The following is a 16,262-nucleotide window of genomic DNA, read 5'->3' as shown; positions in this document are numbered from 1 at the left end:
TTATGTCTGAGAACCATACTCGGGTCGGCCACAATGGGGCTACCAATAATAAACTGATGCCGTTGCGACGAACCCTCTCTAGAACTCCCGGGAGCAGAGCGATCGGGGGAGAGGCATACAGACGCAGCCTCGGCCACGTCTGTACAATGGCATCCAACCCCAGTGGGGCTGGATGTGTGAGGGAGAACCACAGTGGACAGTGAGTCGTCTCTCGAGACGCGAATAAATCCTCTTCCACTGGGCCAAACCTCTGACATATTGACTCCACCACCTCGGGATGGAGTCTCCATTCCCCGGGCCTCAGCCCCTGCCTCGACAGGATGTCTGCTCCCTGATTCTGATTCCCTGGGATGTATGTTGCTCTGAGAGACAACAATTTCCCTTGGGACTGCAAGAGGATCTGATGCACCAGTCTGCATAGAGGGCAGGACCTCAGACCCCCTTGATGGTTTATATAGGCCACCACCGACATATTGTCCGTCCTCACAAGGATGTGATGACCCTTGAGATCCGGCAGGAAGCTGTGAGGGGAGAGAGCTAGGCCAAACGGAAGAACCCGATATTGGTACGCCTCGCCTCCGAAGGCGAACCTCAGCAACTTCCTGTGAGACGGAAGGATGGAAATGTGGAAGTATGCGTCCTTCAGATCTATCATGACAAACCAATCCTCGGATTGAATTTGGTTCACGATGATGGGAATAGAGAGCATCTTGAACCTGAATCTCCTCAGAGACCGATTCAAGTGCCTGAGATCTATTATTGGACGCAACCCACCATCCTTCTTGGGAACTAAGAAGTAGCGGCTGTAGAACCCGGACTCCCTTTCTGGAGGAGGAATACGTTCTATAGCCTCCTTTACCAGCAGAGAGTTTACTTCTTGCTCCAACACCCGACTCTGCTCTGGGTTGACTACAGTCCAGACCACCCCATTGAACTTTGGTGGGTGGGAACCGAACTGTAGTCTGTACCCCTTTTGAATGGTGCGCAGAGCCCAAGGAGAAATATTCGTGAGATTTTTCCATGCATCGAAATACTCAAAAAATAAATACGAAATAATAAAAATACGAAATAATAAAAAGGGGACCAGTCTCTCGGGTATTAATCGGGATTCGTTCTTGGCCCCCCGAAGCGGATCTCCGGCAGGGTTCGACCGAAAACGATTTTAGATGTGCGGACGCGAATGCTGCCTGGACGCAAGCCTGTGGGGCGGACAGTGCAGGGCGCGTTCGCTGGAGACCGATGCGTCCCGAAGCGCACTTAACGGCGGGAAGTCCACATCAATGGGGCCGCCCGCAGAGGGCCTAGGCTGGCTAGGACCTCTTCGTTGAAGCCTTCTTCGCCTGCAGGACGGCCCTCAGGTCGCCCGGCTTAGGCTGAGGCTTCGGCTGAGAGCGTCTTCTGGAAAGAACGGTAAACCCCGATGACGAGGTTGCTCTCTGTGCTGCAGGAAACGCTCGTCCAGCTTGCTTTTAATAAGCGTTTCCTGCTTCTCATGTGGCCAACTGATATTAAGGCCACTGTATGAGAGACAACCTCCACCAGCTCCTCATATGTGGGGACACGGGGTGGCGAGTCATCCCCAAAATCCCCGCCTTCGATGCTGAGGTCGTCTACTTCCTCGGAAGCAGACAGCTCAAGCACTGGGCTCTCCACTCGTGCGGAAGAAGCCACGGGGCGGGCTTCCGTGCGAGGCGAGAGAGCATCGGAACTGGCGGATGAATCGCGAGAGCGTGCCTCGGCAGTCTCGAGATCCCCCGCCAGATCCATCTGCAAGCCCCATGAAGAGCGTTGCTGCGGTCCCGCACCACAGGGCTCGCGAGCCTGGCCATCCCCACTGAAAACGGCCAGGCGGGAGCGCAGCACACAGATTGGCAATCTCTCACAATCCTCGCAAGCAGCCCCCTCGAGAGCTGCCCGCGCATGCTGCACTCCCAAACAATGCACACACATACGGTGTGTGTCCCCACCCGTGATATAACGTGGGCAGGCATGCACACATCTCGTGAAACTGCTTGCCATAATAATGCTTGTGACTATTAGAGAATACAACACCAAATAAGACAAACAAGACAGAGAGCACTTGCTGAAGAACAGAAAGCTGTCTCTATTGTGTGCTGGCGTCCTTTTTATAGCTTCCGCGTATGCCGCCACACATTACGTCATGACGCAACACCAATCAAGATTGGCTCAGTTTCATTCATACTTCAGAGGTGCTACGCTGAGGGGCTTCCCCCAAAGTGTCGTTCGACGCAGTTCGATGTTCCCTCGAAGGGGAACAGTTGTGCTGCTTAATGTTTTGTGCAATCCGTGATACATTTTTAAATATTCTTTGATAAGCATAAAGTAAAAAAAAAGAAAAGAAAAACATTTATTGGAAATAAAATCTTTTAAACAATTAATTATGTGTTTACTGCTACCTTTGATTAATTAAATGCATCATTGTTTAAAAAAAATATTAATTTCTTAAAAAAAAAAAAGCCGTATTGACCCCAAACCTTTGAACGGAAGTGTATAGGTGAATGGACAGAATTGACATTCCATCTTGCTGTTTATTCCATGTTTATTATGCATCACCATACATAATACAGTTGGCCCTGGAACAAAATTTTAACAAAGTATTATACAGCACCGTCCTTTTAGCAACTTTTTGTCAGAAAGTTTTTATCCTGGCATGTGTTATTTTAATAGTTGTGAGCAGGGGGCATCACGTTTCACACGAGGTAGGCATATGGGATCTAGTTAAGGTAACAAAATTACACTCTTATTTATGACATATGCTGCAAAACTTTGAATAAATGCACACCAAATGAGATACAGCTGATAAAGATTTGTGTACACATGAAATAGTTGGATCCATTACATCTAACCACCATCCAATACCTAACTTATTATCTAAAAGTGTACCGTTATATTGACAAAATACTTTTTACATAAGAATAAACACTTGATGAAGTACAAACCACAGAAAAAAAGGATTTCCAAATCTCCAAAGGCACAAAATGAGTTATTTGCCAAAACTGCAAGCTTTAAAAATGTAAGTATTTAAGATAATTCCTGGTGTCAAAAACCCTACAAATTACTGGAATATTTATAACACTGACTTATTTCAGAGTGAAGTCTATGTTAAAAAAAAAATTTAAAAGTTTATTTTTCTGAATGAATATATGAAGATGAATATAAATTTGCCTAAAATAAGGAATAGGAACATAAAAACATAAACCAAAAAAACTGAATCACTTAGTATGTATTTTTGACATTGTGCTATCTATGTCCATGTCATCGTTTCCAGAAGAACATTTTCTTAAACGGATTGCTCCTGTCATGTCTCTTGGCTCGCTCCAGCTTCACAAGGATGTCCTTGACCTCCACCTCAGTTGATTGAACATTGGTGTGAATGTAGTCTATCATTGAACTCTGCTCTTCCACTAACATGGCCACATCCAGAAAAACCTCATGAAGGCTCTGTATGCGTCTCTCTAGCTGCAGCAGTTCCGTATGTCGGCTCTCAATCTGAATGAGTGCAGACCGCGCCGTTTTACCTTCAGAAATCATGTTCTCACTGAAGACGTTCCACTGACCGCTCTCCAACATCTCTTCGATCTGGTCACCTGTGACCTCTCGGCCCACAATCTCCATCTGACGTTGAATATACGCCTTGCAGGACTCCCTATGGCTCATCTCAGCGTCATTGTACTCCACCATGGCATAACGAAAACTGTTGCTTATGCTGGCATACTGTGTTCGGGCGATTCTCGTCATCGGTGAATTGACGCCATACTTTTCCTCTAACTCTTTCCTGTGGGAATCCATCTTGCGAAGGTGCACGAGCATCTCCTGTCCACGTGTTTTGATGTCAGCTGCAATAACATTAGAGTCACTGGTATCTGAAGCACTAGAGCAGACTGCGCCTGTAAAAATGTGTGAGTTTCGCTCCCTGAGACGCTTTACTTCCAGGTGGATGTACTGAATCTGACGACGAGCCTCCTGTGCCTCATCAAAGACAGCTTCCATGTCAGGGTTGGTGCTGGGGTCCTGAGGAGGGTCATCATAGTCTGTGTTTTCTGATGGAGGGAGAGATTGGGCAGTTTCATGTTCTGCTGCAGTGCCATTAGACAGTGATACTGCCTGGAGATGTCCAAGTCTGTCCCTCATGACTGAAATATAGGACTGAAAAATATTTAAAACAGATTTGGTCTAAATTCATAACAAGGCAAACACACATAAACAGTAGCTGGTAAAATATGCAGTAGGTTATATATGGGAAAGAACCAAAAAACAACAACTCTTGAACAGAATATACCTTGTTAGACGTAACCCACACGTCAAAACGTCCGACTTCTGGAAAAGTACACTTGTGTCACTGAAAACCTGTCAGACAAGATAGACTTGTTTGTAGGTCCACATTTAAAAATAAAAGCTTTATTTTACTCTCATTGCGTTTGCTATTAGATTCTGCTTCATCATTGTGCATTTTATATAATTTGAAGCGAAGGCAAAAACTGCATTTTTATGTATTTACTTGTACTCAATAAATAAAGAAAAGGAGTCTATTGATTTAGTACATACAAAAAGCGTCAACCAAATATTACCCCAAATACGTACAATCAAACTTGAAATAGGCATCGCATCAATGGATAAAATGTTTTAAACTTTTTAATTAAACCTAAAATACGTTTAATGCTTGGCAGCACAGAATAGCCTACTCTGCTTTGAGCAATATTATCATTGTAGCCTACCTCGAAGTATGTCCTTCTCTGTGCATTCCTTGACAAATCCGCTTTGCAAGTTACGAAAATCACGCTATCGTCTGTCCAAGAAAAATAAAAAAATACTTGATGATATTTCACTTCTTATTGCCCAACACCGCATGTGAGTGATTACGTAACGCACAGACCCCGCCCCAAGTCAGGTGTGAAGAGATCGGTGTGTCCGACAGGGAGCAGCAGAGATGAGACATATTTGCGAAAAGTGCTGAGTGAAGTACAGAACACGTATTCTCAATGTTCCTTTTTTATTGTGAATAAACAAAACTCTCTCTCTCTCTCTTTTTTTTCTTTTTTTTTGTCACTGTTAATAGATGTGGGCTACATTTTAAGTCTACTTGCAATTGCGCTGGTAGTATTGTTTAAACATACAGAGACAGAATTGAGAAAGGCAAAGAAAACAAGAAAAACAAAACATATTTTGTTTAAACAACCAATATGCACATTCTGCGACCAGTTGGTTATTATAGGCTAAACGTTTAATTAATTATAAGAAACATATTTGGTTTTCTGATTCATTTTTATTTTTCCATCTACTTTCTGTCAACTACAATCTATTTCCACTGTCAATACACTTATAGCCTACTAAACTGAAGCTCGAAGTTGCTCAAACTTTTGAATCCTTGACTTTGCAAACATTTTTTGCATGTCAGGGCCCAATATTAGGCTACACAATTTTTTATAAAATTTTATTATATGACATGGAAAACCATTAAGGAGGCCTCTTTATCGGTCCCATTTCGCAAAACAGATGTCAAGTGTCGCTGAGACGCACGTCTGACATTCTATTCAGCGAACAGGTTTGGCGTCAAAGTTACGCCCTGGAACGCGCATTCCCCCCCCCCCCCACCATTAAAGGACAGCTGCACCAGTGCAGTGAGATGAGCTGCAGCCTTGAGATGACATATCAACAGAAGTGGTCGTAATTTTGGACAAAAAGACAAGGTAAGGTACTTTGTAGTATATACCAAAGAGTTTCTTTCTTTCTTTTCATCTTTTTTCAGTTCATCACTTTTACGGATTTATGGATAATTATTCCTATAATAAAAAGAATGTTGTCAGTGTAAAAATGCTAAATACTTGAGAGAAAAAAAAAAATTATATATATATATATATATATATATATATATATATATATATATAGTAAATTTCAAAGCTTTAATAGCTCGAATAAAGTTGGATATTTTGGATATATTTGGATATATATATATATATATATATATATATATATATATATATATATATATATAGTAAATTTCAAAGCTTTAATAGCTTGAATAAAGTTGGATATTTTGGATATCTTATTTATACGTTTCATATTAAACTATTGAAGAGAACAGCATATGTAAAGAAACAAAAACAAAAAAAAACCAAGGAATTACATCCATTCAAACTTGTTTGGTGAGTGACGCCAGTCAGAAATAGTTTCGCAGATGAACTTGTTAGACGTGTGACTTTTTCAGGGTTGACAAGGAAGTATCATCTCCCCCTTTTACAGTCAGTTTCAAAAGGTACACAGGTAATGAAAATTATTATATTCTTGAAAATAAGGACTACACGATGTAAATATGAAGGTTATTGGTATGCCATATTGTTTTAGATTGTTTATATCAGCCTAAATCAGATCACATATTTCCTACTCTTCTGGTGGCACTGAGTGTCCTTTTCTGTGCATTCTCCCCTCTAGCAATCATGAGGGACAGACTGGATCATCTTCAGACCATTTCAGAGTCTAAAAGCCAGCTAGAGGAGGTGGAATCTGACTCTTTCAGCAATGTGGACCTGGAGGATTTCAGCCAACATGCAGTCATTTATGACAACAGTGATGAGATGGACTCTGTACTCGATGAGGCTCAAGATACTAGACGTGAGATTCAGTTAATCCGCCTGGAGGTGAAGCGTCTCAGGGACCAAAACACACGGATACTTAGCGAACCGACTCGTACAACTCATGTAAAGCAGGATGCCAGTGTCATCGTAGGAGACATCAAGACCCGTGGACAGGACGTTCTGTCACGTCTACAAAAAATGGACGCCCACGCCAAAGAGCTTGAAGAAGAGCATGGCCTCAATTCAGCTGTGGCGAGAATCGCCCGAACACAGTACGCCACCCTAAGCAACAACTTCCGAGATGCAATGACAGAGTACAATGATGCTGAGATGGATCACAAAGAATCGTGCAAGCGTCATATTCAAAGGCAAATGGAGATTGTGGGCCGAGATGTGACAGGTGACCAGATTGAGGAGATGCTGGAGAATGGTCAGTGGAACATCTTCAATGATAACGTCATGTCAGAAGGGAAAACGGCTCGTTCGGCACTCAACCAGATTGAGAGCCGTCATCGTGACCTGCTGGATTTAGAAAGCAGACTCCAGAGCCTTCATGAAGTGTTCCTGGATGTGGCTATGCTTGTAGAGGAACAAGGACCCATGACAGACTACATCTTAAACAATGTTCAGAAAACAGATGCTATGCTTGGTGAAGTCCTTATCAAACTAGAACAGGCCAAGAGACATGACAATAACAACCCATTCAAGAAAATGTTCTGTGGATGCTTTCCATGCGCTAAAAACTGAGTGAACAATAAGGAATTGTGCATCGGAGGGCTGAAAGTATATCATTTGAAAAATGAGTAGCCAGAGATATGTAGAGAAAAGGACCATAGTTTTCCAAAACTAAGCTCTCTGAGTGATCGTTGAACCTGATGCTACTGAAGTGAACAGTAACACATGAGAGCAAAATAAAGAACTAAAACAAACCAAAGAAAGCCCTCACAACATACAGTCCTTCCTATGCCTTCATAAAAAAATGCCTTTTCATTTGCAGTTTGATACTTGTAAACATATACTGTAAATGCTAGAAATGGTGTAATATTGCAATAATTTATTAACATAATTTACATGATTATATCTTACATCATTCTAATGTGGTTGAACTGAATATGCACCTTTTACGTTAAATAATCCGAAATATGAAGTTTTCAGTGCAAGTTGATTTTCAGTCAATTCATTTTTTCTGAAGCAATATCAGCTAAATAAAATATCTTATATAATTCTTACTTGCTTTGTCTTTATTATTCAATTAATTTAATGTGGCAAAATGTTCTGGTCTTTATGGTATTTCAAATGCAATTAGTAGACTGGATTATCAGAAAATATTCTTGTCGATAGATATGCCAACAATACATTACAAATTTGAACAAATTATTTTTAATACATAAGGCTAATCTTTCATCTTTATGGATATATCTTTATGGTCTACTGGATATATACAATATCAACACATGTTTTCACCTTTTTTGTACACCGTGGATTTTCTTACACATAAAACAACAGGAAAACTTTTTAGTTAGCCTTAGCTAGAATGAGGAAACATAAGTTTTTTTATTTTTAATTTAAGATAAATGTGTTGACATTATGCTATTTTGATTACCTTGTCACATTATTATATGAATTAGACATTTTACTTGGCTTGGACTGTTGACTATTTTTAACAGCTTAAAGTTTTTTTTTTTTTTTTTTTACTATTTGGACATAAAATTTCACATGAGGGAAATTTCCTTGTTCCTGTCAAATACCATACGTGCCACAGTTGTGATTTACTGTTTATGGAAAAACATATTTTATTTACATATACATTTAATCATTTAGCAGCTGCTTTTATCCAGAGTGACTTACAAATGAGGACAATAGAAGCAACAAACCGACAAAAGTGCAACATTATGTAAATTATGTGACAGGTCCCGGATGGTTTCCCAGAATTATTCTCTTTTCGTTTTTAATAGTAAATGCAAAATACAATAAAGCATAGATAGAACAGCAATCAAACAGAGAGAGCTGGCTGTAGAGGGTCATTTTGTTATTTTTCATAATAAATAAAAAGAAAACAAGTAGATAGAATAGAGCATGATCCATGCTACCATGTTTTGATGATTGCACTGTAAACATGTTTAACCTTTGTCAATGCCAAGAACCGCACACTTGGACAGGAATTGCCCCTCTCATCAATATGTAAAGAACATGAGCATAAACAATGAAGTACACATAATGGTGTGAACTGTGGTGTCGCTAGGATTTCGGGGGCCCACTGCAATGATTTTTTATGGGACTCCTCAAAATCACATTCAGTGGGGTGGGGGGATTCCGACCCCCAGAGAACATTGTTCTGTGCCCCTCCCAACAACACCCCTGGGTGTGACTTTGAATGTGTTGATGGCTCACTGTACAATAAATCTTTCACAATATAGCATGTAGAATGTGTACAAACATAGATAATCAATTACACAAAAATCCACATTTCCATCCATTTAATAACATTAGACATTATTGATCAGATTACACTTTAGTTAAAAATGCTGATTAATAGTTTAAAGGATACCAATACCATCCTGGTTTTTAAAATAACTTAGCATTATATAAAATATATTAAAAAAAACATTAAATGGCAGGCCTTTAAGGCTCAAATCAAACAATGAAAAAGAAAAAAAGAATGACCACTGATCTTCACTAAAATGCCTTGTGATTTCAAGTTTTTTTAAATTTCGGTGATAAGGCTCAAATAGCTAAACATTGCGGCATGCAGCGGTTACATGCCCATTCTTTTTTTCTTTTTTATTCCCCGTCAGTGTCTGAAGCAGCTTCTCCTCCTTTAACACAGCAAAAGAGAAATAATGATCAATTGTTAAAACTCTATGTATTCATATACAGCCAAGTGTAATCAAAGAAATGCTTGAAACATCTTCAGTTTACTCACAGTGAGGTACCAGAAGGATGTGTACTTCCATATCACCCATTTAAACACCTGACTAAAAGGTGCTAGAACATGGAGGTGCAGGTGGGGCACAGTGATATATGGAGGCACATGGAAACCTAGACTGAAATAGAGCCATGTTCTCTTTTAATAACGGCTTCATCCAAATAAATTCTTGATTAATATGACAGTAGTGTTGTCTTCAAACCTGATGTCTTCCAAATTGGTGACATTCTTGGCTTTCAGTACCTCTCTTCCCATGTCTGCCATCTTCTTCACTGCTCAGGAAAATAACACTTAGATTACTGAAAATCCCATTTAATCACTGTATGTAAATATTGTATCTTATTAAAATACTTGTTTTCGATAAAATCAGTTCAGTGAAACATCAGCCCTGTCATCAGTATGGCATTGCTTGTTAATTGTATTGTCAATATATAATCACTCTAACAATAATAAAATTGAACCAGATACTCAATACTTCCTTTTTTCTGTGTTACTACCTTCTGCTGGCTAGAAATACAAAAGCCATTCAAAAAACAGTAATACACAATTGAATAATCAAATGCACATCCAAAAGAGACATAATCTTACCAAGCTGTATATCATCAGTTTGGAGTGACAAACAGCTATGGATATGTTTCTTGGGTATAACCAGGTAGTGATGAGGTGCAACTGGATCAATGTCCTGGAAACAAACAATGTCCTCATCCTGTAAACAAAAAAAGAGAAAGAAATGAGTAACAAAGGATGAGTAACATCACTTTAGCCAATGAGAAATGAGAGGGTTAAGTGACTAATCATGATGCCATGATCACAGCAGAAGTTATGACTCAAAGATATTTCAGAGATAAAACTAGGACAGTTCCAAGCCACTAGCCCATTTTTTTTTATTATTAATATTAAATGACTATATTTGCTTCTTTTTCATATTTCATAATCATATACCATTTTAGTGAATAGCATAGCATATAGCTTTCCCCACCAATGCTCTTATTTCTTTCTTTACAATAAAAGCCGGAAATTGTGTTATTACAGAAAGAAGCGTGAAGTGAAAGTAAAGCTCTATCGCTAAACTTTTTTTGTCATTTGAATGAAAACCTCTAAATTACTTATTAAATAATGTCAATATAAAAATAAATAGTTTGTCCTCTATAAAAAGCGCTTCGCGTAGCCTATCACAGAACTGTTCTCGAAGCTTTAATCACGGTCCTGCTTATATTTCCTTCCCAGTTCATCTTTCTTCCTTCAAGTTGGATGATGATGACTATTAATGAACTTTTAAAGAACTGTCAAATATAGGCTATAGACCTGATATTATAATTTTACATTTAGAAAGAGGAGCGAATTTACTTATCTGATTCACATTTGAAGTAAAGCTACCCAGACAGCCAGAAACCACAAGTCGATAAAAATCTACTTACTTCCGCCAATATCTCAGTGGATGGATCGTCTCTGTTCGCGATTTTACAGAAAACACAAGTCTCATCCCTGTCGTCGTCAGAAGAATCCTGCTTTACATCAGAGTCACACTTTTCTCCAGTCATTCTGAAAGACTAGTGCTCGGGACAAATGAAACTGATCTCTCGAGCTCCCTTTGATTATGCCATATGTTCTTCCGTGTTAAAACGCCTAACTTTACGAGTGCAGATTACAAAATAGGACTGCTTTCAGGTCGTGTCAGATATAGAATACTAAAACAACTGATCAGAGTTTGTTTTTTCCTAAAAAAAAAAAAATTCGTGTCTTATCTATGACAACGCTTATAATAACGCCGTGTTTGTCTTTGTTGTTGACGAAAATAATAAAAGAATTAAACACTAGCTATATCAGTTAGCCTTCTCAACTTTTTAATGACAAAGAGAGCGCTCCAGGTTACAGTGGTAATAATAAATAAAAAATAGCAAAGCAAACAAACATGTAAACTATCTCTCACTGTTTGAGGCCGCTGCTATTTTTTTCTTTACATTACGTCATAGGGTCGGAGGTTTCATCGTTTAGAGTTTCAGCTTGTTAGTTTCTCTTCAGCTATGGGCACTTTTACTCAGGAGAACTGATTTAGACGTGCTCAACTTTATTTATTCCGCCTACTAGCTATGTTTCTTGACGCACAATATAAATATGTTCTGTACTTAATTTTTTCTATTGATCATATATGGCACAAAATCTTATCTCAGCACTTTTAATGAATAGCTATGCTGTTTTTAATTTTATCTGTCACATTTTGTGAGATTTAGTCAGTTGAAACAATTTTGAGGATATCCGATCTAATGGATATATCAGTGTTTTTGGATTTGTGGAGTTTATTTTTAGTTTTTTTGTAAAATTATAGTTTTAATTTTAAAGGAAAAAGATCAAATTATACCAGAACTGGCACAGAAGGGCCCAAGTGTTGTTAATATGTTGTTACTAGTGTTATTATTTTTAAATCGAATAGTTATTGTCCTTAGTGGGTGTATTATTTGATATTATTATATTATTATTATTATTAATAAATAATATCAGCCTATTTAATGTTTTCATGAATTAGATATTTCAGACACCTTTGCTAAATGGTCAAAACATCTCGGTTACGTATGTAACCTTGGTTCCCTGAATAGGGAACGAGATGCTGCGGTGACGTCACCACGTATGGGACCACCTTCGGTGTGACGAATATCTGAAGCCCTATACCATCCCGCCAATCCTATTGGCCAAATAGCGCGTGGCACCGCCCAGCATGCGTAGGCATATATATACCTGGTGCCGCGCGCCATTTACCTCAGATTTCATGACGAAGAAGAGAAGAAAGCTATCAAGGTATGGCACGGCCAGAACCGCAGCATCTCGTTCCCTATTCAGGGAACCAAGGTTACATACGTAACCGAGATGTTCCCTTTCATAGGTCACTTCGATGCTGCGGTGACGTCACCACGTATGGGAACGCTATACCATCACGCCTGACGTACCTGATAGCTTGGATCCAAGGAAGCATCTGCTCAAGCGGAGAGAACCTGGGAGCCAGGAGCCATCCTCACATCCAGACTGTAAGATCTGATAAAAGTGCTCGGTGAGGACCAGCCTGCCGCAGCACAGATATCATCCAAAGAAGATCCCCTGAGAAAGGCTTGAGAAGAAGCCACTGCTCTTGTGGAATGACCTTTTACTCCTAAGGGCGAAGCGAGCCCGCGCGCCTCATAGGCCAAGGAAATAGCATCCACCAGCCAATGGGACATGCGCTGTTTCGTAACTGCATGGCCCTTATTCTTATGTCCAAAACAGACAAACAGCTGGTCAGACTCACGCCATGGGGCAGTGCGATCCACATAAGTCTTCAACGCCCTCACAGGGCAAAGACTTAGATCTCCAGACTCTGTCGCAGCAGGAGAAAAAGCCTCCAGGACCACCTGCTGAAAATGAAAAGGATTAGACGCGACCTTAGGAACATAATTAGGCCTAGGTCGCAACAACACTTTCACAGAGCCTGGTGCAAACTCCATGCACGAGGGTGAGACAGAGAGAGCCTGTAAATCCCCAACTCTCTTGAGGGAGGATAAAGCCATGAGAAGAAGTGTCTTCAGAGTCAGGAGCTTATCCGATACAGTTTCCAGGGGCTCAAACGGGTGCCCTGACAAACCCAGTAACACAATGGATAAATCCCATGAAGGAACTCGCACAGGGCGGAAAGGTCTCAACCGTCGCGCACCCTGTATAAAGCGAGAAACCAGTGGATGACGACCCACTGAAACACCACCTATATGCTCATGGTGAGCTGAGATAGCTGCCACATAAACCTTCAGGGTGGCTGGTGTCAATCCCTCCGAAAAACGGTCTTGAAGAAACTCCAGTACTGAAGCCACAGGGCAGTAAACTGGATCCACATCATGAGTTTCACACCATGTCATAAACAGTTTCCACTTGAAAGCATATAAGCGTCTCGTAGAAACTGATCTAGAGTTCAGTATAGTCTCGGTAGTTTCAGCAGAAAGACCGGGACATATCAACTCACTCCGCTCAGAGGCCACGCCCACAGGTTCCACAGATCTGGCCTCGGATGCCAGATCCGTCCCTGTGCTTGCGATAATAAATCCCGTCTGAGGGGAATCTCCACCGGAGAGCCCGCTAACAGATTGATGAGATCCGCAAACCACGGCTGTGTGTGCCATCGCGGAGCCACCAGCAACAGCTGTCCCACTCTGTCCCGCCGTATTCTGCATAATACCGCTGGGACCAGACGAATCGGCGGAAATGCATACAAACTGGTCCTGGGCCAGCTGTGAGCTAGCGCATCCAGACCCAGGGGTGATGGAGGGCATAGGGAGAACCATAGCGGGCAATGCGTAGTCGTGCTCGACGCGAATAAATCCACTTTCGCTTCCCCGAAAATATGCCATAGGTGATTCACCGTTTGGGGGTGTAATCTCCATTCCCCTTGTTCCAGAGCCTGCCTGGATAGTAGCCGCAACGGGGCCAGAGCTGCGTCCATGCATTTTGAGAATGTACGGGGAGCTAGCGCTAAGCCAAAGGGAAGAACGCGGTACTGATACGCTTTGCCCTCCAAAGCGAATCTGAGGAACTTCCGGTGTCTCTTGATGATCTGAATATGAAAATAAGCATCCTTCAGATCGATCGTGACAAACCAGTCGTTTGGTTGAATCTGAGACAAAATAGATTTTACCGTCAACATCTTGAATTTGCTCGACCTGAGTGCAAGATTAAGACGGCGTAAATCCAGAATGGGTCGTAATCCGCCGTCCTTTTTTGGTACCACAAAATAACGGCTGTAAAACCCTGACTCCATCTGAGAGGGGTGTACTTCTTCTATAGCCCCTTTGCTCAGTAGAGCTAACATTTCCTGTCTCAGCACCGCCATGTCCATCGGTTTCATCACCGTGGAGAGAATTCCGCGGAAAGGGGGCGGGCCTTTCCGAAACTGAATGGTGTATCCGTGACAAATTGTGCGTAACACCCATTGAGAAATGCCGGGCAAGCGTTCCCACGCGGCCCGAAACAATATTAGCGGGTTTCAACATGTTCGTTTCCTGCAACGCTGTTGCACACATAGAAATGTCCGGGCACGAAAGACTCACGGTGTTCGTGCACAGGGGAAGTATATGCATAGCAGACGTTGCATTTCGTTGTACGTAATCCTGAAACGTGTCCACGGCAGGAATTAGGCCAACAGATTGAGCATCGGGCTCTGCCGCTAGCGAAACAGCGGCGGCTGTGCGAGCCGTCATGACGGGCCGTTCGATGACGACCCTTTGAAGCGCTCCTCGAGCTCTGAAAACTGGATCGTGCAGAGTGTCTGAGGAAGCGATTGGTGTTACATTTCGCTCCAATGCTGTTCGAGGCGCTGTTTGCGGCGAAACAGTCAGGGTTTGAGCGTGGGGACTGCAATGAGAGTGTTGGATGCGCGAAAGCGGTCCAACAGCGCTCTCTAGCGGAGGGCACAGTCCCTGGCAGGCAGCGAAAAAATCAGGAGCTGCTGTTAGGTGCCCGAGAACGAGAGGCATTGGACGTCGAACTCAGGTTCAACCTTTTTCGCTGGCGTTGTTGAGCCGGTGGAACAACCCTAGGGCCCCAGTCCTTGCGAGGGGGCGCCATAGGTGAAGGCTCTTCCCGAGAGGGCACTCGCTGGCGGTGAGAGGAGGTTGAGCGAGAACGCGCGGGCGCCTGACAGCGTTCAACCTCTCTGGGTCTGCGGGGAATCAGCTGGCGGAAAGCGGCTGATTGCTGTTTCGCTGCTCTGAACTTCTCCACCACTGAAGTGACCGCCTCCCCAAATAAACCGTCCTTAGACACAGGGGCATCCATGAGGAAAGATTTATCCTTTTCCTTTATGTCGGTGAGATTAAGCCAGAGGTGGCGCTCAACCGTAATTAATCCAGCCATGGAACGGCCCACTGCTCGAGCAGTATGTTTGGTAGCACGAAGCGCCAAATCAGTTGCTCGCCGTAGTTCCTTGACCGCCTCAGGTGTAATGCCGTCCCCCTCGTCCAATCCTTTTAACAGCTCCGCTTGGTAGGCCTGAAGGACCGCCATAGAATGAAGCGAAGCAGCCGCTTGGCCAGCGGCCATATAGGATTTTCCCACTAAACTAGACGTGACTCGACACGCCTTCGAGGGGAGGAGGGGGCGGGACTTCCACGCCGCAGCCGAATTAGGCGCAAGATGTTCGGCGAGAGTCTCTTCCACCGGCGGTATCGCTGTATAGCCATGACTCGCCATGCCCGAAATGATGGCGAAATCCGCAGCCGCAGTGTTAGTGATGCGCGCCGCAAACGGCTGTTTCCAGGACCTCGAAACCTCCTGGTGGAGGTCCGGGAAAAAGGGTAAAGGCCTCCGGGGCTGCGAAGGTGTCCGACTAGTTAGGAAACGGTCGTCCAGCTTCGAAGAAGGTTGGGCCTCGGCCTTCTCAACCTCCCATTCCAGCCCCAATGTACCCACTGCACGGGAAACCACATCCAACAGCTCACTGTAGGAGGGGGACACACGCCTCTCTTGTCCACTAGGAGGGAGAGGGCTCGTGTCGGCCGCGAAGTCCTCAGACCCCGAGGCCGCAGTGGAAAGAACGTCGTCATCATGGCGGTCACAACCGAAGGAGATGGCACTACATGCCCCCGGTGTGGGCCGTAAATCCTCACAGGAAAAGACGACAGGTTTAAAAGTTTTCCTGTGTATTAGGGTAGGGGAGAGCGAGCGATGCGGAGAGTAATTTTCCATCGCTGAACTGTCCTCGAACTCCATGTCACACGTGTCACCCCAAG

General features: G+C 42.7%; 3 protein-coding genes across 5 annotated transcripts; 1 reads left to right on the top strand and 2 right to left on the bottom strand.

Moving 5' to 3' along the window:
* Window positions 1-2,542: 2,542 nt before the first annotated feature.
* On the bottom strand, window positions 2,543-4,893 carry LOC132107279 (syntaxin-11-like). Its single transcript, XM_059513513.1, has 3 exons — window positions 4,737-4,893; window positions 4,301-4,368; window positions 2,543-4,167 (listed from the first exon to the last, which is right to left on the bottom strand). Exon 3 carries the CDS (start codon window positions 4,150-4,152, stop codon window positions 3,277-3,279), a length of 876 nt encoding a protein of 291 aa, XP_059369496.1. The 5' UTR covers window positions 4,153-4,167; window positions 4,301-4,368; window positions 4,737-4,893; the 3' UTR covers window positions 2,543-3,276.
* A 720-nt stretch (window positions 4,894-5,613) lies between these two features.
* On the top strand, window positions 5,614-7,517 carry LOC132107278 (syntaxin-11-like). Of its 3 annotated transcripts, XM_059513510.1 has the most exons (3): window positions 5,623-5,708; window positions 6,227-6,282; window positions 6,451-7,517. In XM_059513510.1, the coding sequence occupies exon 3, from the start codon at window positions 6,456-6,458 to the stop codon at window positions 7,338-7,340; it is 885 nt and encodes a 294-aa protein (XP_059369493.1). In that variant the 5' UTR covers window positions 5,623-5,708; window positions 6,227-6,282; window positions 6,451-6,455; the 3' UTR covers window positions 7,341-7,517. The 3 variants fall into 3 exon arrangements, with proteins under 3 accessions (XP_059369494.1, XP_059369493.1, XP_059369495.1); XM_059513511.1 differs by lacking the exon at window positions 6,227-6,282 and having other exon boundaries at window positions 5,614-5,708; XM_059513512.1 differs by lacking the exon at window positions 5,623-5,708 and having other exon boundaries at window positions 6,046-6,274.
* Window positions 7,518-8,361: 844 nt separating this feature from the next.
* Window positions 8,362-11,455, bottom strand: LOC132106814 (adenosine 5'-monophosphoramidase HINT3-like). Its single transcript, XM_059512833.1, has 6 exons — window positions 10,938-11,455; window positions 10,108-10,225; window positions 9,722-9,791; window positions 9,517-9,637; window positions 8,873-9,409; window positions 8,362-8,761 (listed from the first exon to the last, which is right to left on the bottom strand). The coding sequence occupies exons 1-5, from the start codon at window positions 11,058-11,060 to the stop codon at window positions 9,326-9,328; spliced, it is 516 nt and encodes a 171-aa protein (XP_059368816.1). The 5' UTR covers window positions 11,061-11,455; the 3' UTR covers window positions 8,362-8,761; window positions 8,873-9,325.
* Between the last annotated feature and the right edge of the window lie 4,807 nt (window positions 11,456-16,262).

Source organism: Carassius carassius, chromosome 27 (assembly GCF_963082965.1).
Source record: "Carassius carassius chromosome 27, fCarCar2.1, whole genome shotgun sequence".
NCBI lineage: Eukaryota > Metazoa > Chordata > Actinopteri > Cypriniformes > Cyprinidae > Carassius > Carassius carassius.
This window is presented reverse-complemented; position numbering and strand designations above follow the sequence as displayed.

Bases quoted from the DNA above. Each gene is read 5' to 3' on its own strand.
- LOC132107279 (XM_059513513.1), bottom strand. From the start codon at position 4,152: ATGAGGGACAGACTTGGACATCTCCAGGCAGTATCACTGTCTAATGGC.
- LOC132107278 (XM_059513511.1), top strand. From the start codon at position 6,456: ATGAGGGACAGACTGGATCATCTTCAGACCATTTCAGAGTCTAAAAGC.
- LOC132106814 (XM_059512833.1), bottom strand. From the start codon at position 11,060: ATGACTGGAGAAAAGTGTGACTCTGATGTAAAGCAGGATTCTTCTGAC. The intron at 9,792-10,107 runs GTAAGATTATGT...TTTCCTGAGCAG, and splicing joins AACTGATGATATACAGCTTG to TGAAGAAGATGGCAGACATG. The intron at 9,410-9,516 runs GTGAGTAAACTG...GCTGTGTTAAAG, and splicing joins CATCCTTCTGGTACCTCACT to GAGGAGAAGCTGCTTCAGAC.